The sequence below is a fragment of the Bombus vosnesenskii genome, unplaced genomic scaffold (assembly GCF_011952255.1).
Source record: "Bombus vosnesenskii isolate JDL3184/JDL3185 unplaced genomic scaffold, Bvos_JDL3184-5_v1.1 scf7180000013264, whole genome shotgun sequence".
Lineage (NCBI taxonomy): Eukaryota > Metazoa > Arthropoda > Insecta > Hymenoptera > Apidae > Bombus > Bombus vosnesenskii.
Window position 1 is genome coordinate 506,003 of NW_022882924.1, and position 23,070 is coordinate 529,072.

At 26.2% G+C, this 23,070-nt stretch overlaps 6 protein-coding genes across 8 annotated transcripts; 3 read left to right on the forward strand and 3 right to left on the reverse strand.

Annotated features, from left to right (window-relative positions):
* Window positions 1-338: 338 nt before the first annotated feature.
* LOC117239922 (ER membrane protein complex subunit 8/9 homolog) lies at window positions 339-1,774 on the reverse strand. Its single transcript, XM_033505759.1, has 5 exons — window positions 1,513-1,774; window positions 1,065-1,141; window positions 934-1,003; window positions 779-873; window positions 339-690 (listed from the first exon to the last, which is right to left on the reverse strand). Exons 1-5 carry the CDS (start codon window positions 1,720-1,722, stop codon window positions 519-521), a joined length of 624 nt encoding a protein of 207 aa, XP_033361650.1. The 5' UTR covers window positions 1,723-1,774; the 3' UTR covers window positions 339-518.
* Window positions 1,775-2,929: 1,155 nt separating this feature from the next.
* Window positions 2,930-4,471, forward strand: LOC117239928. Its single transcript, XM_033505764.1, has 6 exons — window positions 2,930-3,114; window positions 3,188-3,320; window positions 3,374-3,497; window positions 3,577-3,694; window positions 3,908-3,993; window positions 4,344-4,471. The coding sequence occupies exons 1-5, from the start codon at window positions 2,982-2,984 to the stop codon at window positions 3,925-3,927; spliced, it is 528 nt and encodes a 175-aa protein (XP_033361655.1). The 5' UTR covers window positions 2,930-2,981; the 3' UTR covers window positions 3,928-3,993; window positions 4,344-4,471.
* On the reverse strand, window positions 4,100-8,803 carry LOC117239873 (myosin-1-like). Of its 2 annotated transcripts, XM_033505713.1 has the most exons (13): window positions 8,787-8,803; window positions 8,484-8,667; window positions 7,556-8,193; window positions 6,798-7,310; window positions 6,493-6,713; window positions 6,232-6,424; window positions 5,713-6,004; window positions 5,292-5,524; window positions 5,042-5,185; window positions 4,784-4,948; window positions 4,566-4,723; window positions 4,303-4,435; window positions 4,100-4,192 (listed from the first exon to the last, which is right to left on the reverse strand). In XM_033505713.1, exons 2-13 carry the CDS (start codon window positions 8,665-8,667, stop codon window positions 4,115-4,117), a joined length of 2,952 nt encoding a protein of 983 aa, XP_033361604.1. In that variant the 5' UTR covers window positions 8,787-8,803; the 3' UTR covers window positions 4,100-4,114. The 2 variants fall into 2 exon arrangements, with proteins under 2 accessions (XP_033361604.1, XP_033361609.1); XM_033505718.1 differs by lacking the exon at window positions 8,787-8,803 and having other exon boundaries at window positions 6,262-6,424; window positions 8,484-8,725.
* A 1,044-nt stretch (window positions 8,804-9,847) lies between these two features.
* Window positions 9,848-12,619, forward strand: LOC117239906 (ubiquitin-like-conjugating enzyme ATG3). Its single transcript, XM_033505742.1, has 6 exons — window positions 9,848-10,104; window positions 10,867-11,055; window positions 11,397-11,666; window positions 11,803-11,952; window positions 12,065-12,192; window positions 12,280-12,619. The coding sequence occupies exons 1-6, from the start codon at window positions 10,033-10,035 to the stop codon at window positions 12,440-12,442; spliced, it is 972 nt and encodes a 323-aa protein (XP_033361633.1). The 5' UTR covers window positions 9,848-10,032; the 3' UTR covers window positions 12,443-12,619.
* A 1,484-nt stretch (window positions 12,620-14,103) lies between these two features.
* On the forward strand, window positions 14,104-16,862 carry LOC117236375 (anaphase-promoting complex subunit 7). Of its 2 annotated transcripts, XM_033499280.1 has the most exons (7): window positions 14,104-14,122; window positions 14,297-14,430; window positions 14,603-14,926; window positions 14,991-15,400; window positions 15,543-15,957; window positions 16,108-16,382; window positions 16,519-16,862. In XM_033499280.1, the coding sequence occupies exons 2-7, from the start codon at window positions 14,362-14,364 to the stop codon at window positions 16,739-16,741; spliced, it is 1,716 nt and encodes a 571-aa protein (XP_033355171.1). In that variant the 5' UTR covers window positions 14,104-14,122; window positions 14,297-14,361; the 3' UTR covers window positions 16,742-16,862. The 2 variants fall into 2 exon arrangements, with proteins under 2 accessions (XP_033355171.1, XP_033355162.1); XM_033499271.1 differs by having other exon boundaries at window positions 14,120-14,430.
* A 1,502-nt stretch (window positions 16,863-18,364) lies between these two features.
* On the reverse strand, window positions 18,365-21,462 carry LOC117236388 (protein FAM122A). The gene is made up of 5 exons (XM_033499293.1): window positions 20,557-21,462; window positions 20,391-20,454; window positions 19,782-20,182; window positions 19,552-19,692; window positions 18,365-19,466 (listed from the first exon to the last, which is right to left on the reverse strand). The coding sequence occupies exons 1-5, from the start codon at window positions 20,670-20,672 to the stop codon at window positions 19,145-19,147; spliced, it is 1,044 nt and encodes a 347-aa protein (XP_033355184.1). The 5' UTR covers window positions 20,673-21,462; the 3' UTR covers window positions 18,365-19,144.
* Window positions 21,463-23,070: the final 1,608 nt, after the last annotated feature.

Genomic DNA, 23,070 nt, shown 5'->3' on the forward strand with positions numbered 1-23,070 from the left:
AATCATTTTCAGTAATCACTTAAAAATAAAAAAAATTGATTATATAAAGAGTAAATTAATTGCTTTAGACTCAAAAGATTGAAAAATAATATAGGTCTTAAAAAGTAAAATCAAATGATAAAAAGAATTAAAAGTGTTTTATAAAATACAACAATGGATAAAACCGATGTGTTTACTGCTTTTATATATATATTTGCTTTAAACACATTTACCAGAAATTAACTCAAAAATGTTGTATGATTGTACTGATTTTGAATTTTATTTATAATAAATTAATAGCTATAATAATAACTATAGAGTGATAGAATATATAAAGATATGCATATAAAATATAAATGTAAATAATTTGCTCTTAGTATTATTTTGTACATCATAAAATTGATAGAGATAAATATTTCTACATCAATATATTAAAATACATTCTTATTTATTAATTTATTTACATTAAATGTTCCTAAGTGTATTTGAGAATATTTACAAATTATATTCTCATAAAATTGCATTTTAATTAAATGTGTTTATTTGTATTTGTCCATAAACTCTTCTATAGTTTTATTAAGCTTACAATTTTGCCAATCAAGAGAAATATCATCAAGATGATTATCAAAATCAACAAGATTTCTATATTCTTCTGCTTTTAGTAGGGAGTATAATACATCTGTATGAGTTACTCCTTTATCATATAATATACTGTAAAAATCAAAACAATGTGTATCAATCTAAACAATAAACATTAAAAACTATTTGAAACAAATATTAAATATATCAAACTAATTACTCTGTTACATCTTTAAGCTTCCATTTGCCATCTACAAATTGTGAAACTCTCAAGGGATTTGAGCTCATAGCAAGTGTAATTTCTTTATTATCCACCTAATAATATGAAAAAAAGATAATAAGACAATTTTTAGTTCAATTTTTTACAAAACTTACCACTACAAGTAAAGTATTGCCGCAATTTTCTGCTATTTTATCCGCTATTTTATGAGCAGGTTTATCTGTACTGTATTAAAAGTTGCATAATTAAATTATTGTTAAAAAATTCAAATAAAAGATTAAATTACCTCAAATCATTTATGTTTTCATTTGCTAAGTAGTAACCTGCTAATACTAAACCTTTACTAATAGCATATTGATCAACCTGAAAATATTTTTTCTCCATTTTAGTTTAATGTTTACATCATAAAGAAATTTGAATCATATTAAACAATTTTATAATGATTAAGATTTTAAATGATTAAAATGTTTCTTACGATATAAACTAAAATAGTTGTGATAAAATATATTTACAAGTTTATAAAAGATATATTTATAAACTTGTAAAAAATTGATAGTACTTTCGAAACGATAAATACTCGTGTAACAACATTTTTAATATTTTACATAACTACTTCATAAGTTGAATCTATTAAATATACTGTATCTAGATAATTCATTAAAATAAAAATTAATTTAACTGTTACCGTATATTAATTAAGTAAAGTGAACTTTATGCCATATTTAAATATTTACCATGGTCAAAGCAATTTCCGCCATAGGTGAGACATGAAGACAAATGTGAAACAGTGGAATTACATCCTCAATATGTAATTCGACAGATTTACTGTCACTTTTACTATTTTGTTTGCCTAATAACAATCCATTTATTGCGCAATGTGGATATTTAGCAGCGTGTAAGATGATCTTACAATATGCACGACTAGAGAACGAGATATCTGCCATTTTTCTTCAACAACAAACGATAGAATCGATAGTAGTGAATTCGATATAAACCAGTCATATATATAGTCATATGTTATATACATATGTTTATGTATATCGCTACCATGCGTTCTCGGCTTCGTGTTTGACGGCACAAAATATAAAAAGCGAAATAAAATTGTCTATATGTACATGAAATATGGAACATATCTAATGCATATACATATATTATTCGAAGAATGTAGGTGACAAAAAATCGTAGTTCAGATGATAAATAATACTCTATTGGGAAGCTCCAAATTTCATTATTTTAGATTGCAATAAATTAAAAATTTAGATTGGGGTTAGGTACTGATGTAGGGCATGATCAAAAATACCGTGTACAAAGATGTTCTGACAACGGCTGTAAACATGAAAATGTATTTCCAATGATTATACAAATATTTCTTTGGATACAATAAAGATGGACAAGCATTAGTTTTATGACTAAATAAATGTATTGAGTTTGAGAGGCAATATCTTGAGCACATATTGAAATAATAAATAACATAATTTTAGGGTTTATTTTGTTTTTGCAATTCTTTCTTACGTAGACTCCCATCAATCCTTTAATTATAAAACTTTTGGCTTAAATCATTCCAAACTCATGGCACAGAACATGATTAGATATATTTTGTCCTTAACTTTTTAATGGTAAACGGAAAAATAGGTCATTCCATTTAAAAAATCATTACAATTAGTAGAATCTCAGAAAATATGGCATTGAAATGACTTTCACTCTAATTTCCCGCTTAATTTCCCGCTTGAAATATAGTAACTTTCTCTCGAAAGACTTCTTTGTATCGTGACAAATAAGAAAATAATTAAGAGTAGCAGAGTTAAATGGAATACTCTGTATATCTATATAGCAAAACATAATAGTGTCCCGTCTCTTAAATAAAATATGTTACAAACAAAATATTTTTGTTACATGATGTTATCTATATAAACAAGATCTGGTGCACGACCTCGAACCTCGAAAGAGAAGTTAGGATAGAAACACCCAGAAAGAAAGAATTTTTATTGAATTCGATTGATTCGATGATTGAATGATATAATTGTATTTTGAATGTTCAAGAACTTCATAGGTACCAATCTATGTAAAAATAATTCCCTTAGTGAGTGCAGAAATACGTAATCATGGTCATATAAACCGCGATTTGTAGAAGTTGGTAATAAACAAGAATATATTTTTTAAAGTTGTATCTTGTAGTTTTGTTTACTTCTTGAAGTGGTTTAAAATGGAAAATATTGAAAAGGTTATTAATCTTTTGCATAAAAGGAAAGCTGTTCGTGATGAACAATTCGCAAATGAAGAGAGAAAGCAAATTACAGAATACAGTAATTTGATGAATACATTGCAGACTATAAAAGGTCTTTATTTCTGTATCAAACAAAAAATTGTTTTTAATAATTTTAGAATTAAAATTTGATATGTCTATTACAGATGAACGTAACGATTGCAAAGATAACATTATTAAACATCTTCAGTGTTTAACGATACACAAACATTCCACATATAAACTTATTCATAATTCAGAGAATATTCCAGGATTACCAGTTTCTCACAATTATCATCGGTATTATTATCTTTTTATCATTACAAATAATTTCCTAAATTTGATCTTTTTAGGCAAACAATAATGTTTTTATCGGAGGGGATTGATTTTATAAATAAATTACCAAATATATATACAAATCTAGATACCAATAACAAAGAAAGTACTATTAATTCTACAAATCTTCTTCATGATATTGTAGGTTTATTGCATGTTCATTATAGAGGAAAAAATGAAGATTTCAAACCCATAACGTCTCATATATATTCTTTTGCAGACATCTTGTACAAATAGTGTAGGAAGTGAACTTTGTAATATAAAGTCTCTAATTACAGATGTAAAAACATTGCAAAAAAATACAGATATATTGCAGGAGTATTGTTTAGTTAATAATGGTAAGTTTTATGTGATTAGATGATAAAAAATGTAAAAAATATTTTTTGGTATCTTAGTTTTACTTTTCAATTAATTAAAAGTTATTACTTATTGATTGCTTTAGTAGTTATAAATATTTAAATCATAATTAAGTTATTATCTAAATCATGATACTTATACAAGATTTTTAAATTTGTGAATAATTAAACTATTATGTAACTATCTATTTATAGATGGGGATATGGATATCTAAACAAATAATGTCTTACACTTTGAATGAGAAAAATACATTTTACTCCTTACTCCTTACAGCAATAAGGTAATACTTTTAAATATTTGTATATAACTTTATTTTTAAGTATTAAAGATATTGGTTGCAAATATTAAAGTCTTGTATAAATTATGATTTTAAAATCTTTATAAAATATTAATTCAAAGCTTTACATGTATTTATTAATAAATTTAAAGTCATCATCAATGTTTAATTTCAACATAATTAAATTTGGATCTACAATACTCTGCAACAAATAAATATTTTAGATAGCACAATTAATAAGATACAATAAATTAAAATTTAATAAACTAGTAGTATACATTTATATATATACATGTATATATGTATATGTACCATTAATTCTGTAGTGATCTCAGATTTTGATTGTATTCCAGAGGAAGGTATTACCTCATTCTGAAAGTTATGTGAAACATCCCTTTCTGGTCTTTCAGTTTCATAAGCAGATAAGACTCCTTTAATTTTATCTCTGTAAAATAAATACACTTAGCAGCAACAAAGAGAACTTATAATATTTATCATTATAACAAAATAATGATAAATGTATAATTTTAAAAAAAGGAAGTACTCTTAATACACAAATATATAAATATTCTTACTTTGTAACATTATATCTTTCAGTTGCAACTTTTTTTTCTCTTTCCATCAATGCTTGAATTTGTATTTGTAGCTGATTAAATTTTTCTTTATTCTGATTTTCTAAACGTTTTGCATTTTTTAAAGCTTTTACTCCTTCTTCCTTTTTAGTTAAAGCAGACTATAAAATGTTTAAATTAATTTATAGTAATGGAGAATTAAATGTTTTTAAAAATATTACCTGCGTAAGATATTCAAGTTCTTTGGCATGTAAAATGAGTAAATTTTCCTTATCTTGTAGAATTTGCTTATAAACATTAAGCTCATTAATTTTTTCTTGCCATTTTAATTTTTCTCGGCTAGCAGATGCATTTGCGTCCTGTGCAGTTTTAATAGCAGTTTCCAACTATAGTTGTGATTAAAATATGTGTAAATTTTTATATTTTATCTCACTTTTAATATAAAATTTGTGTATTTAATATTGTATAATTGCTTGTACCTCTACTTTAGTAGTTTCACCACTATTACTTTTTAATTTGTTTAAAACTTCTAAGTGTGTTTTTTCAATTGCTATTACTTCTTTTTCTTCTGCAAGCAGTTTTAATTGTTTCTCTTGTTCTTTTATCCAGGCTTCCTTTAATGCCTACAATCATAATATAACTACATGTATACTGCTTGATATTTTCGAATATCACTTCTAAACAGCATAGCATTAGTGATCTTAATTTTTTAATTTATTTCATCTATACCTGCATATAGTCTCGTTCCCACTTCATTTTTTCTTCGAATAATTCTTTTTCTCGCAAAAGATTTGTTGTTTTTTTCTGAAGTGTTTCTGTTGCTTGAGTATATAGTGTACTTTGTTTTTGAAGTTCAGTTATAAGTTGTGTAAGGTGAGTGTCAAATTTCTCTGTTGTTTCTATAAATTTATTACGATGTTCTTCTAAGACACTATTTTGATATTTTAACTCATGTTTTTGAGCTATAAATATTAATAAAAAGATTAAAAGTGATTCTTTTTTGACGAACAAAACAATTAATAAACAAAGAATAAATAAACAATTATAACATCATGTATCATTATTGTATTACTACAAGTATATTTATATTAAATGAGAAATGTATACTAGAATATTAAAAAATTTGAAATTTATCATTTACTGAATATACCTTTTATGTCATCTTCCTGTAATTTCAAAATGTTTGCTTCAGATTCCATTATTTCATTATGTTTAATTTCTAATTTATTTTTATTTTCTACCATACCCTCAATAATAACATTAGCTTTTTGTAATATATCCTCTATGTCAGTCTTCCGAGTTGTCACAGTTTCTATCATTTGAGCTTCTATTTGCTTAGCTTTAGATATACTTTCTATTATATTATAATATTCCCTTTGCAATAGTGTTACATTCTCAGAATGTAGTTTACAAAGTTCTTCTATGTGTTGAGCATGTTTGTTCTAATTAAGAAATATTAGATTGTAAAATTTGCCTTCATTTATATTAATAATTTCTAATATTTTCTAATAATTATTAATTATACTACATTTATAGAGAAACAAATTTTAAAATTTTATTATTTAAAATTATAAAATACTCAAATTAGTTAAAATAATAATTATTAATGTATTAATACCTATAATATAATAAAATAACACATTAATATTATAAATGTACTTGTATTTACAGATATAATAAGTGGAATAAAACATTTAACCTTTAGATTGTGAATTTCTTCTTTGCATTGATTTTCTAGTTGTAATTTTTCATCTCTTAACTTTTCAAATTTTGTTATATAATTTGTTTCTAAATATTCTATTTCCTGTTTAACTCTTTCTTCTGATTTTGTTATTGAATCCTTTAAAAATGAAATTTGTCTTCTAAAAATCAAATCATGTTACTTTACTTTAAAAACAGTTTACTGTAATATATAATATAACAAACATACTCATAAAACTCTGCTTGAAATGATATTTCATTATTGTATTTTTCATCTATGGTAGATAATTTATTCTCTAATTTTGATTTTTCTCCCTCCAGTCTTTTTATTATATCTTTCATATCTTTTATTTCATTTACAAACTTCTTTTCATCTTCACATAAATCTGATTTGCAACTTGTATAAAGTGATGTAGTACTTGATACTGCTCCTGGCTGTGTCATCAAAACCTTAAGAAAGAAAAAATTGAAAGCTTCAAATTGCACTTATTCTTTCACACGTAAATATTCAATATTATATTTCATATGTCTTACATGAATATATTGATTAATACGTTCTTGCTGCATTTTTATTTGCTTCTCCAATAAAAGTTGTTTTTCAAATTGTAGTTTTAGAAGAGCATTAAATTGTTCCTCTTGATTATGCAGCATGGAATGTTGAGCACTTGATATTTTATTTAATTGTTCGTTTTGTTGAGAAATTATTGCTGCTGTTCTTAATTCATGTTCTTGTTGTTGCATATTTACAAGTGCATTTTGTTGGTTTAATTGTGTACTATACAACAGTGTAAAATGTTCTGGAAAAATAGATGCATCTCCTAAATCATTTGCGCCAGAGGTTTTTAAATTTATTGTACTGTTTGCATCGTGAATTTCAACATTTTGTTTAGAAGCATCTATTTTATCAATTTCAGCTATTGCTCCCATTCTTATTTCTGATTTTTTATCTTCTAATTTTTTTGAACCACCTAACCATTCTGGTAAATCTTTTTCTGTTTTGGTATTTTGTACAATAGAATTCTTAGGTGGTACATTTCCATTTGATACCTTAAAAGTAAAAAATATATTTAATATTGTAAATACCATCAATATTGCTGTTAATACTCCTATTTAATGATTCTAAGTCTTTCCTTTAAATATTTACTCATATCATATAAAATACATTCCTGTACTGTTCTCCTTACTTCATTATACATTTATTTTTTTCTAGATATTTTTTATTTATATTTTTTATTTTAAATTTAATTATGTATATGTTTTCTTAAATACTATAAATAATTAAATATAATTACCAATTCAGGACTTTGATCCAGCAGTTGATCAGCTGATAGCAAACCAAGGGGATCATTCACGATTTTTGTATTTCTCCTACCTCTACGAGATTCTTTTGTAAAAGATCTAGTCGATACATTAGTAGTATCCAATTTTGATTCATGTATAGTATTTGTAGACTGAGCCATAGTTTCTAATTCTATTTTCTTATTATTTTTAGGTATGATAGAATCCATAACATTTGATAAATTAGATTGATTTTCAAATAGATGCTCTCTTAAAGATGATCTCCTTGTTTTATCTATTACATCAGATTTATCAATTAAGCTTGTTAAAATGTCCTCTTCATTTCGAGATACATTTTTCAACTTTTGTGTGTTTCTGTCTTTGATTGATTCATTTTGAGAAGCAAAATTATTTTCAGAAATTGAGTAATCAGGTAGTTTCTGTGAAGACAATCGATTAGCTTCTGCTTGCTCAAAATGAAACCCCAGTTCATTATTTGATCTAATATTTGCAGATCTAACTGGATTTTTGATTTTGAAAAGATCTTCCATCAAGTTACTTTTGATATTAGATGTAAACAGATTTTTTTCTTCTTTTACAGAAATTTCTTCATCAGATAACAAATCAGTTAATAAATCATCCTCATTAGAATCTATATATCAACAAAAATTTTAAATAATTATTTACAAAATGAATCGTTTAAAGGAAATATTCATTCAGATCATAGTCACTAAGATATAATTACTCCATTGTATTTGGATTTAGATAAAAATAAATTACATTTATGTATATAAAATTGAAAAATTTGATTCTTCCCTTAAATAAAAATTTCAAAAGATTTGTATAATCTAAAAAAGAATTCTAAATTTTTTAATGATAAAATTGTAATAAAGTATAAATCACTGGCTTATGTTTTATTTCTACTACAAATATAAAAAGCACCTTTAAATATAACTTTTTTTTTAATTTCTCCATCAGACTGTATATTAAAATCTTTGAGAACACTGTTGGAATTTGAGTTTTTAAATGTGTCATTAAATAATTTTATATCTAAACTGTCCATATCTTCTAATGCTTTCGTAATATCTTCTAAATTTGCATTTGAAGTTTCAGAGCGATCAACCATCTGTGTGAAATTACATAAAAATTAAATATAAGTAGTTATTAACAACATTTCACAATAAAACAAAATAAAATATTATGAAATAAAAATAGTAACACTTTTAAAAAATGTCAGTTAATTACTTAAGCTTTTTTGTTTTTTTCATTTATTTGTAGATCACTAATTTAGTTATTAAATTAGTTCAAAGTTAAACGATATGAAATGTGTGAGTCATTAGCTGTATTTGTCTCTTGAAATTATGTTATTGTGTTATTTAAATTGATTTACATTCAGATGAATGGTTTCTACGGATACATAGTAAAGATTAGCGAAAAATAAATATGTCATATTTTTCATATTGGATCGTTCGAAAAATTCATGGCGTTTTTGACAATCGACGCTTTCTATTGCATATCATATCTTAATAAGATTGGAATTCTCCAATAAAATTGGAAAACTATTTTATAAATTTTCATCAAATGATAAAATGTACAATCTGATGAATTGCGCGCTAAATGTAGTAGTTAAAGAAAAAAGAACGTAATTGGTCAAAAAAGCAGATACTACTTTTGAACAAAACAACATTGAAACAATAAAAGGTTCAACAGAAGGTAATAAATCCTAGTTGGAATAATGAGTCCTAATTGTTACATACAATAAAGCATCGTTTGACTATCATTTATTCTGTTCTTCATAAAACAAGAAATTGCATACGTAACGAGCCTACAAAAATATACTTCAAGAAATATAATAATCATTTAATAAAACTTTAATTTTATGAAAATACATTATCCTTATATTACTCTTGAATTTTGCTATAAATTTTTTAAACAAATCAATATTCTATTTTTGAAAGATATATTTTTCAAAAATAACTTCTGAACTCACACACATACAATTGATAGTGTATATTAAACATTTACATATATATTTCTTTTTAATGTAAGATAATAAAATTATTTAAAATTTGTGGTAAATCATTCAACAATTTAACGTAATTTATCAAGAGATTGCTATATAGGTCTGAGGAATACACAACATAAAAGATATTTTTATGATATCGCACTTATGTGCATTATTGAATCCATACAAATATTTAAGATACTTTTATTAAATTTTGTATACTATACAATTATTTATCAATACATTTACAAGTTGCTGTCAGTCGTTTCTACACGCATGCTCATTTAGGTGTATCAAAAAGTGGGGAAATAGCATAAGATAGTAAGTAGGGGAACTTAATGGAAAGTGGAGATTTTTGGTACCGCATATATGACTCTTATGTTTGCCCTAATCGATAATACGTTGGAAACTGTTGATATCATACGAATGTTTGCTTTCAACAATTATTCTTTTTGAAATCTGAATTTCTTGTTCCACGAAATAGCGATGCAGAGTGTTATTAATTCTGTAAAAGGTACTGCGCTTGGTGTTGCCGAATACTTAACCCCTGTGTTAAAGGTATGCCTGTATATAAATATGATATCTTCAAAACAGATATCTTAAAAAGTAATAAGTAAAAAATATATTACATAAAAGTTTTGTGTAATGAATATATCATTATTATATACTATTTAATCATTTGTTTACGTTATGTTGCTATATGTTTATGATATAATGTAATGAGTTTATTATATGTTTTTCATAATAAAACTTAAAAGTGGTAGATTTTTAAATAAACACCTAAAATTTATTTGATTTATTCTTTTACTATAATTATAAAATTGTGACATGAATATCTATAAGATTGTTATTTTCAACATAAAAATGTAGAGAAAGAAAACAATTATGTTTATTTATGATATTGTCAATACAATAATTATAAAATTATACTTTATAACATATAAATTTTCAATGTAACAAAAGAAGTATCAGATTAAAATAAAATGAATTTTTTAAAATATCTTTGTTGTGTATAGACCTTTGTTTTTATAGTGCTCTCAAGTCAACTTTATATATAGCTTTTAATATATATTATTGTGTCCTGATTTTATTTATTTATTATTGCATTAAATACTTGTATCCAGTTCCTATCCTCTTAATAATAATTTCAATTAATTTACCAAATTTTTATTACATTTATAATATTTATTTTTTATTATACAATTCTTTATTTTTTCCAATTATGTTTCTTGTAACCTTTTGTTATCTCTGTTATTATAAAATATATATTATATAATTAGAATAATTTCCGTTTGTATTAAATAACTTATATTATTAAAGGAAAGTAAATTTCGAGAAACTGGAGTATTAACACCGGAGGAGTTTGTGGCAGCAGGTGATCATTTGGTACATCATTGTCCAACATGGCAGTGGGCTACTGGCGATGAAGATAGAATAAAATCTTATCTTCCTAAAACCAAACAATTTTTATTGACACGTAATGTTCCTTGTACTCGCAGATGTAAACAGGTATTATTGTCTTCGAAGAAATATAACATAATTAATATATCTTTCATTCATAAGTTATAAACAAAAGAGTTATTTAATTTCTTCAAGACAAATTTTCTTAAAACCAATAATTTCACACTTATATTATATATAATATGTATATAGTATTTATTAAAAATAATAAGAATTTGATGATTATTCATTTTTACTAACTAAAATCTAACCACATGCAGATATGTTAACATTGTAACCTTCGAGTATCTCTTAAGATATTATATTATTTACTGACTATAAGAAAAAGATTTTAATTAATACTTACAAATTGATGTATTATAACTTTCTAATATTAGATCATATTCTAGATTGAATACAGCAAAGAACAAGAGTGTATTATAGAAGAAGATGATCCAGAAGGTGGTTGGGTTGACACACATCATTATGATTCGAGCCTTGGTGGAATTGAAGAAAGAGTAACCGAAATGACATTAGATGAAACACAACTTTCCCAGTCAATTGGTACAGAGGAAAATAATGGAGATAATAATGAGGATGATGATGATGATGATGATGATGGAGATGCTGCAGATATGGAAGCTTTTGAAGTCAGTGGAATGTTAGACGAACAGGATAAGGTATTTTAATTTTAGATAGTTATTATGTTATAATTAATGAATATTTATATTAGTTAAATTGTTCTATTACATTTCAACAATGTTTAATTTTTAAGACTTGAAACTATCACAATTTAATAAAATTTAAATTAAATAGTATGCAGCAAAAATTACAAAGAAACCAGCTAATGAGAAATGGGAATCATTTTCTGAAGGAGAAATTATTCATACACGTACATATGACTTATATATTACATATGATAAATATTATCAAACTCCTCGATTATGGCTTTCAGGATATGATGAGGTTTGTAGTTCATTTACCAAGAGTATATTTATGTATTTTATTTGTATTGTAAAAATATTATATGTAGAATATAAAAAGATCTTAGTTTCTAATATAATCATTTTTATAAAAGAATCGTAAGCCTTTAACAGTGGAAGAAATGTATGAGGACGTTAGTCAGGATCATGCCAAAAAGACTGTTACAATGGAGGTACATCCTCATATCCCTGGACCGCTAATGGCTTCAGTTCATCCTTGCAGGTAATTAATTTTAAGTAAATAAATTAACGATTATTCAAATTATTATTTCTATTAGCATAAGATTCTTACTAAAATAAAATTATGCAGACATGCTGAAGTAATGAAGAAGATTATTGAAACTGTAATGGAAGGTGGTCGTGAACTTGGAGTACATATGTATCTTATAATATTTCTCAAATTTGTGCAATCTGTAATTCCTACAATTGAATATGATTATACACAAAATTTTATGTTAAACGCCTCTGGTTAATAGCTTTACAAATTTTCATTTTACCTTAAGGATAAACGTGATTTTAGTTTATAAGCGTAATATATAAAAGAATTAAAAGCATTGTGAAGCATATAATAAATACATTTCAATTCAGAAAACTATAAGCTTGTATGTGCACAAGACACTTCAATATAAAATCAAATTTTGCTGATCTTATGTATTACTTGCGAAAACTTTTATTTTGTTTTGTTATTTTACCATTGTTACAAAAACAAAATAATTAGTATTTTCTAAAAGTTATAAACTATTTTAAATTATTCATGTATAAAGATCTTTTATTTAAAAGATAATATATATATGAACATATATAAAGTTATATATCAATAGTAAAAAGTAGAACATATACATATGAAAGAACTGAATTCATAAATAAATTCGTATTTCATTAAGATTATTATTTACCCATTGAATATTTTTACTACATGAAATCTATTCGATAGATAGATTTAAGGTAATTGTCAGTAACAGCAGTGATAGAAATGCTGTAATAATATGTATTACAAGCCCATATATGTATGTACTTATTATGTCTGCTTTATTTAAGGTTTTCATGAATTTAACATGTTTGAATACTTTTGAATAAAAAACATCTTTAATAAAATACAATATTTTTTTTAATATAATAGAATAGGAATGGAAATTTGTTCATCTTTAACTATTCAGCATATACAGAGTGGTCACCTAGGAGTCTAAGCTGGGATATTTTCGATACTGTTAATTATATCCAAAAATATTTAAGATAAAAGTTGAATGACATCAAGGGGAGCATATTCTGATGTTATTAGCTTTTCAGTAGGTAGTCGTGTAAAGGTCATGTGAAGATAAATTTTATTTTTTGTAAATGAAATAATATATTTTTATATATTTACATTAATCGATGCAGCTCGTGATTTTCTATAAGAAATTATTAGTCTACTTATGTCGGAATACTATTAGTTTGATAGATATTTTAACTTTGATTTTGTAAAACTTATCGTATGAAAGACTTTCGAAGATATCATCAGTCGCTATGGTTTGCAGCTCCTTTTCCACTTTTTTGTCCAAGCGCGCGAGGTGACGAGACAAACCATCTTATCCCCACCATCGCGCACTTACATCTACTTGCATTTCCGTTTCTAGGAGACAGTTCGCTTGGTTCAATTCATTTCAAACTAAATGTATAATAAACTTTGAAACAGTATTAATTAATTATGTAGAGTTATTAATTATTATTGTTAATAAAAATATTAATATTAATATGATATATTATATAGCAGATTGTTTTTATTTCAATGATTTAGATATATTCATATATTAATTACGGAAAGAATTATTAATTGTTCAATCATATGTATATTTGTAGGAGAAAAATCGAAAATATATATATTTTGCGATAAAAATGGGAAATATGTTATTCCTTTTCCAAATATTTTCTTATTTAGAACCACCATAGAAATATATGATATTTTTGTTAATATCAATTAATATCCAAAATTTTTTTTAAGAACTATATTTTATTTATTTCATTTTTAATTTTACAGTAAAAAAATAGCAAAGATGTTATTTAACATCAATTTTTTTATGTCATTATGTCCTATGTTCTAAATCGGTAATTGCATGGCAAATAATTCAAAATCTTTATATCAGAGGTCGTTGTTTCCGCTCAATTTTGAAATGGCGGTACTTGTACATTTTGTATTTAAATGTCAATTGCCAAATTGGGAATTTGTGAATAAAGATTTTACTTAAAAACACTTTTTACATATTTTATAACTTATCTATATTGAGTTTAATATGATATTACACTTAATATAGTATTGATTGTATTATCTTTCACAATTCCATTTCTTGTAGGTTAAGAAGTGTCTTTGGTGATAGATCTTCGGCTACTTTGTAATTTAAAGAATATTTTAGAGAAAATGTCGACTTTGTACGATCAAATAAAGCTCCTCTACGAGCAATCCTTATATTCAAATGTTATTTCGCTTGTAAGTAAATGTAATAAATGATTAAAGATATCTTTTTCTTGAAATTAAAAAATAAATTTTTCAATAAAATTGCACTTATTAGTAAAAAATGCAAATAATAAGTGTGTTTTATAATTTGTATGTGTTTTATAAAGTATCTTAATAAATTAATATAATTATCTCCATATTATAGGCAAATTTAGTGTTATCATTAAGTGAGCACAATTCAGATTTGTTGCCAATACATGGAAGATTCCACATTTACGTTTATTATGCGGATGCTCATTTTTACTTAGGAAAATATAAAAGAGCTGAAGCACTGTATAAAAAATCTTTGCAATTTCGTAAGTGTTTATTGAAATCTAAAGGTGCCACAAAGCCTCTAGAAGGACAAAAAGATCTACCAACTGATGTTGATATAAAATTTCAAATCCATTTATGTTTAATAAAATTAAAAAATCCTCAAGAAGCACTTCAAGTGCTGCAAAGCATTCCTGGAAAACAGAGAACTCCAAAGGTAATTTAAATAAATTTTAATTTTAATGTTTAATTATGTGTGTAAATATGTTTTTATCTTTAAGGTAAACATGGCACTTGCAAAAATGTTTCACGAACAAGGAATGGAACGTTCTGCAATTACTACATATAAGGAAGTTTTAAGAGAATGTCCATTAGCCTTAGAAGCTGCAGAAGGTCTTCTTTCGCTTGGAGTAAAGGGAATTGAAGTAAATTCACTAATTGTAGGTTGCGCGTCCAGTTTGTCAAATTTAGACTGGTTGAATACATGGATCAAAGCTCATGCACATATACATAATAGAGAATATACTCATGCAGTATCAACATTGAGGTCTCTAGATAATGTTAGTCTATTAAGGGATAACTTCAATTTATTGACAACAATGGGAGAATGCTATTATTATGCTGGAGATGATAAAAATGCTTTATTATGCTTACGAAGAGCAAGAATTATAGAACCAGATATTATGAAAGGGTAATAAGAGTTTTATGGGTATATACTGTCATAATTATAACTTATACAGCTATATTTTGTAACATTTTATAATTAATTAAATTAATTTAATAGGCTTATAATGTATAAAACACATACTTTTTGAATTTCTGTTTGCGTTTAGGGTTGATGTTTATGCTGCAGTATTATATAAAACACATAGTGTTAAGGAACTTGAAAGACTGATTCCAATAATAACAGCAAGTAATGAGTGCAGTGGAGAAGTATATGTTGCCATGGCATATTCTCTTTATGCTACTAGAAAGCTTGGTAGAGCAAATACATTTACAGCACAAGCCTTAAATTTAAATCCAAATGATATAGAAGCAACAATTCTTCGAGGGAACATTTTGATAGAACAGAAGAAATACCAAGATGCATTATTCTTCTTTAGGCATGCAGTACAATTGAAACCGTATCGTTATGAACCACATAAGGGTTTGGTAGATTGTCTTGTAGGAATGCATAGATTGCGGGAAGCTATCAATATCGCCAGTGGATCTTGTAAACAACTTGGACACACTACAAGAGTTCTCACGGTAGTTATATCAATTAATTGTGATAGTTTATTTTTTAATAGTATATACAATTTGAAATTATAAACAATACCTTACTTAATTTAATGCATATTAAACTAGGCATATACATTTTAAGAATATTAATTATAAATAAAAAGTAATATTTTATAGCTTTATGCATCTGTACTCATGAAAGATCCAGTTTCTGTTGGAAAGGCAAAGAATCTTTTGGAAAAGGCATTACTTCAAGATGAAGTTTATCTACCTGCTGTATATCTGTTAGCTGAGATATATGAACAAGAAATGAATTTGGAAGCTGCAATTGCATTACTTGAAAGACAGGTAGAAATACAAACAGCATGTAAATTACATCAGATGCTTGGAGATTTATGGGCAAGAGTTCACAATGAAGAGAAAGCTCTGGATCATTATGCAATTGCTTTAAAGTAGGTTTTTTCAATTTATTCATTTGTTATTAATAGATATAGTATATAGATAATGTATAGTATAATGTCTAACACATGTTTCCATTTGAAAATTTATAGTATAGTAAATATAAACTAACATAATGTTCTAAATTAGTCTAGATCCAAACAATAGAAGAGCTTTGGAAGGTATGCACAGACTAGACAACTCTTCAAATAAACTGGATACAGCTTATTACATGACTGTGGGTGAAGAACAAACAGACACAACCTATGATGTTGGTGATGGTTTACCGGATACTGACAATGATGAAGCACCTGATGAAAGTGAGACTGAAGCTGTATGGTCAGATATGGATCTTGAAGCAAATAGCCAATAACAAAAAAAATCTTGTTATAAGATTAAATAGATTCAATATAATTAAGTTGGAGCTGTAATTACATGTATTAAATTTTCTTACTTTACTTCTTTGTAAATAAGATCATTTGTCTTATTACTTACGTGCAATGTTCTCAATTATTTACTTATAAATTATCAGAATATTTACTACCATTTTTTGAGTAATTGAAAATGTGGAAAAATATTTTTATTACAAGAATTTTATATACAAATTATTCCTTAAATCATGTCTTTAAGGACTAGTGCTACTGTTTTCATAACTTCTATTCATCTCATATGAATAAGAAATTTTTTATCAAAAATATATCAATTTCTTTTTTACAGATATTTTATTTGTTACTTCTTAAATCTATTTTTTTAAGTTCTGAGTAACAACAGTATATATCTAACAAAAATTTGTTACACCATACGAGAAACAAATATGTAAAAAAGTTATAGGACGAAAAATTGAAAAAATGTTCTTTCTATAATCTTGTTATGACAGTGTTAAAAGTGACGTATAAATAATTATGTCTAAATATGTTGTAATATTTCAAAATTTATATTATTTAACATAGTATCACTTATTAATTCAAATTATATGTATAATATATATTCGATTTATTTATTTAATAATAATATATATTTGATCATCTGCAACAACTGTTGTCCGTTTTAGAACTAAAAAAATTAACAGTAAATAAATTAAAAAATGTGTATACGAAAATTTAGTAGATTTGAATATACTATCTACAATGTTACCCATTTACTAAACCTGTAAATGAAAACGTATCATTGGATAGATGATTAGAAGGCTATATTTTAAATAATAATGGGATTTTGAACTTTCAAGATTTAAAGACTATTTCAGGGAAATGAAAACTGTAAATAAAGGAGCAAAAATTAAGTACAAATCAAAATAATTTTCCTCTGATATACAAAAGGCAGTGATAAGATCAGTAATCAGCAAATTACAATTTTAAAATACATTTTTCTTGAACTGTAATTCTTTAAAATAGTGTATACTGTAATTGCAAAGTGATTTGTTTAATTAATTTTAGATTGAGTATAAACATTTATAACATTTCGTAACGCATCATAGAGGATTTTTACAATTTTTTAATTGCATTTACTATTTATTTACAAAAATAACCAATTGGCAAAATTGAATTTTAAGCTATTAATTTATCATTTTTAAATAAGACACGCAGTATTGTAAAATAGCTTCATAACGCGAAAACTAATAGTATATATATTAGGAACCGAGATCTTTTTTTTAATGTTTTAGAACAGTGTTACAGAATTTTTAAATAAGCGATCAACAGTGTCAGTGACAATATACATACATATAAAATAAAAATTTATGACCATATAAATGCGATATATACTAATATTTATTTTCTGTTTTAACACTTCTCAGGAAGTATCATAAATATAAATAAAAAATATTACTTTTACTTTTATGTACAATAACCTCGATGTAATATTTAAATTTTTCTGTTTAACTATTTTTCACCAATAATTATAAATAATTTTAAGGAAACACTCATTATATTTATTTGTTATTCGTATATTTTTAAAATAAATTAATAAATTTTATATTATTTTGAGAAAAGCAGAAAAGTATTTTATCTTTCGCATTTATTTGTCCAAAAAGTACTGTTTTGTCTTGTACATTATTAATTTTCAGAAATATTGTATACATTGAATAAAAGTACATACTACAGATAGTTTATTTACACACTATACAGGATTGGAGATTCATAGAATCAATAATACTATTAATGCGCGAATTAATAAATCGATGTACACCATACTTATGCTTATTTGTCTACTTATTTTGAAAAGAAGGATCGCACAAAGGATACGCACATTGGCGGGATTGTTCACTGACAAAAAAGGTCAGAACTGAAATTATATATGCTTAATTATCATATGAAATTAAAATAGCCAACGTCACATATGTATATGTATCCTTCCTAAGCAAAGGAGAACTTTTAGATTCGATGTATTTAGAAAACGCAGAATTCAGTCTTAAAGGTAGGAAGCACGCATTTTCCTAAATAATTCGCTTTGGTCTTAGAACTGCGTTCATATTACATGTATGTATATATGCATCTCATTGCTTCAACCTTATTTGACAATGTTAATAAGCATCTTAACAAGAATGAAAGCATCATTTGTGATGCAACTAATACACATTTAAACAGTTTGCACAATACGAAAATTAATAAATAGATATGACCAGAATGTAGATAGGCATTAAATGTAAAAAAATGATCTATAGATAAATTTAATACATAAAATTCATTGCTCTAATGATCATCTTTTACTACTTACAAGAATAAGTTTGTCGTCGCAATGTTACATGTTTCTCTTTTAAAGTGTTTTTGGATGCTTCCCTTTATCCATTATTTTCTCGTGTAGTTTGTTTGTGTTGTATTTCTTTAAAAGTTTTGACCTGTACACTCAATCTTTCCGCTGAAGTAGTGGTAGAAGAAGAGGTAATGGAAGAAGATGAGGAAGACGAAGAAGATGAAGACGAAGACGAAAATGACGATGACGAAGATGGATCGTCATTAACAATTGAAGGAGCACCTGGACCAGGTGATGGACTATGCACAGGTCGAAAAGAACAACCAAGAGAGTCAAGACTGGAACAAGACTCTGGAGTTCCAACTGAACTAATAGTTCCAGGATGTAGACTAGATATTGCCACATCCAACCTATGTTGAAAGATATTGCATTGCATATACTAATGACTTTGTAGCATTAATCTAATATTTTTTTTATTTTAAGTAATAAAATTACCTAGATGCAGCAGAAGTTAGCAAACCGGAAGTACGTTTTGCAGGAGGTTGTAACTGATCCATTCCAGAATCATCTAATTCAAATTTTCTCTTAACTGATGCCAAACAACTCGGTCGTATTGCAATAGGACTTAGGCTCCGTCTTCAAACACAAAATTGTTAATTGATAAGACCATACCAATAAACTATACCTTATTATATAGAAGTATAATACACATGAAAAAAAATAACCTTGTAGCAAAAGCTTTTCTAGTAGGGCTAGGTGATAGATTATTTTTCCATGTAGCTGCATGAACACCAGGCGAATAGCAATGTCTTTGACCAAAACCAGTTCTTGTTGGTGATGGTGAAGAATATGTAGTTGAACCACTTACAGATAAATTGATACTCAAGGGGTCAAGAATTCGTTTAGCAATTGGTTGTGATTCTATCTTAAATTGCAATGAAGCTGATTCTGAGTCTTTAAAGGACAATCCTTCTGCTTCTATGGTGAGGTCTTCCCATGATTGAGAGATCTGCATGGCACTGTGTATTTCTTTTTCATGTGCTGCTTCACGACCAGCAACATCAATGCATTCTTCTTGTCTCAATTGACTTACACGTGGTGTTAGCCTAGGAACAGTTCCAGGACTCTAAAACAACAATTATTTTATCATTAAAAACAGAGTCAGTGGTATAAGGTATCACAAAACTATAGTCAGCAAATGATTTTCTTATTAATAAAGCTAATTACTCTATGATAACCACATTTATATTTAATTTTAAATAATCGTTTTCTTGTAATTTTAAAGTAATACATAATAAACATGGACATTGCACATATACAAGATTCATTCTTACACTAGTGCTGAAGCGTCGTGTACGAGGTGAATTTGAAAATATGTTAAAATTTGATGGGACATCCCTGCAAGCAATTAAATTATTATTTTGCGATTGTATAATTTGATTAACTGATTATAGTTAAATTTGGCACTTAGATTACATTCATTAGCTTAATACAAAATACCTTGGCGCAGAAGCGGAAGGTGATGTTACAGACATTGTTGCAGTGATCTTATTGATCATGGGTGCACTGCTAGACCGTTTCAAACTAATTACTGTGTAGTCAACATCCATGATCATCTAGACCAACTATTTCTTGATACATCTGTCTAGAGACACTTGTCAAGGACTCGAAGTACATTGAAGATGTGCAACAATCTAATTCACTAAGTAAATCAATAAATAATTCTTGGCACAAAATAAACGTATATTGCGCTTTCTCCTGCTGTTGCTATTCGATATTTCAATAGTAGTAAATTATGTCTTTTAGCACAAGAACTAAGAAGATGCCGCATTTGAGCTCTCATTTAAACACTGCCGCTCCGATTTTCGTTTCACTTTTTGTTGCGCGGTTAACGCAAAATATTTATAATCTATGTTTTGCTTTATAAAATAAAATAAAAAAACTATAAAAACGTAGGCTTTGTCAAATTGAAAGTGTACATAGCAAAAGTACGAAATAGCAAGGTAGATAGACAAATTCCGATATTTCTGATTTTTAGTTCCTACTTGTACCACCGTACAGAAACCAAGTTACAAATTATAAGGTGATTTAATTTCGTAACCCCTAATTCTTCAACGATACCACTAACTACAATTAAATTGTGATTTCTTCGAGTGGCCGTCGAACACCTATCGTTTCTTATCATGAAGCACGCGTATGTCAGATCTGGCTATGATCCTTTTGCTTCCTTAGAAAAAATCTTTCATGATTAGGAAGCACACTGAATTTGCTGGTAGCCGCGAGCTCTCGTTAAATTTACAAGTCTAAGCGTACATGATCGAATTGTAAAACTAACTACTATATAAAATATTAGCAAGAAGAAAAAGGGAGGAGAATTATGCTATCTTCAATGATCCTTTTCTAAAATCATAGTTTCTCTCTCTTTCTTCCAAAAGGCGCAACATTTAAGTATTTTCAATAATACTTATGCACTGAATCAATTTAAAATGTTTACTACAAATAAGAAAGAAATAATTTGAATATAATGCTATACGTTTCTGGAATGGTATGATGATTGTATATACAATCGAATTTTAAGCAGATAATTTTCTCGTCATTATGAATATATGCAGTTGGTGCGTATAAAACAAAAGGATATTTAATGGTGGTATTTTCAATAGAAAAAGAGAGAAAACTGCTTAAAATTTATATATCGTGTTAGTTCAAATATCTTTTATAAGATATATTTTATTTTATATATATAATAGTATATCTATTATAAATATATGTCAATTATATTATTTTAAATACCTTAAAATAATTTTTTTAATTTCTATAATGAAATAACTTTTTTCAAAAATATACAATCTAAAAACTGATTTACCGATATAATGTCTACGCAATAGATATAAGTAATTATACGATATTTGTTGAATTATATAATTATAATTATAAAATTATTTACCATGTCGTATAATTATCAATAGCTTTACTTATTGTGGTTCAAAAGTAGATATCCGAAGATACACCGCAGGAAATAAGTTTATATTCTTTTAAAATGTTATAAATATGACAGGGCAGTAAATTAACGACATATTCTGTAATATATATCATATATATTGCTATATTCTGTAACATAATATAATCTGTAATACAATCACTTATTTTTTGTATCTATCTATATAAAAAATTGTAATCATTAAAAAAATAACATTTATATTCATATATATTTGTTTTATTATATCTTCAACTCCTATAATTTTAAAAATTAATTTTTTCCAAAAATATAAGTTTTATAATTAAAAATTTAGTATTACTTATGAAAACGGGAACATTTATTTATTTTCTACATATTTTATATTCAATTATTAAAGTCTATTATCTTAAGTTTAAAAAATCCTGTCTGTGATATAACAGAGTATATACTAATGTTAAAAACAATAATGATTAGTAGATAATAGTTTCAAAATATTAATGAGAGTAAATGAATTTTGTATATTTTTAAATAAAAATTTTATCTCTTTCGCGACAGGCGCCAGCTATATCCGGCATCCACTATCCGCGTCCACGGCGACGATATATATATACATAATACAATAGTAGTATTTTACTTTTACTAAATTATATTCAATATTCAAAATTATATTCTATCATTGCTATATAATTTTCAATAAACAACTCAAAGTGAAGATTTATTGCAGGATTTATTTTTAAAGTACAGAACGAGGTCTCAACAACATTTCCTTCATCCAATACATTCTCAAGTTCTCTGTTGCTTCAACGAAATCCTCCAAGATTTTAAACGAACACGTTGGGAGAACAAAAAACGCGAGACGCTCGTACAGTGACACTCGGCGGCATGGCGGCCCGCTCGTAGAGACGCAGTGATGGCTAGTACCCACCGTGGCGAAAGGGTTAAATATCTTTCAATTAATATGTACTTTAAGGTACTGAACATTTACTTTTATGCCCGTTATAATTAAGTAATATCACGTATTTCTTTCCCTAATTTCTAAATTAAGATGGAAAATGAAA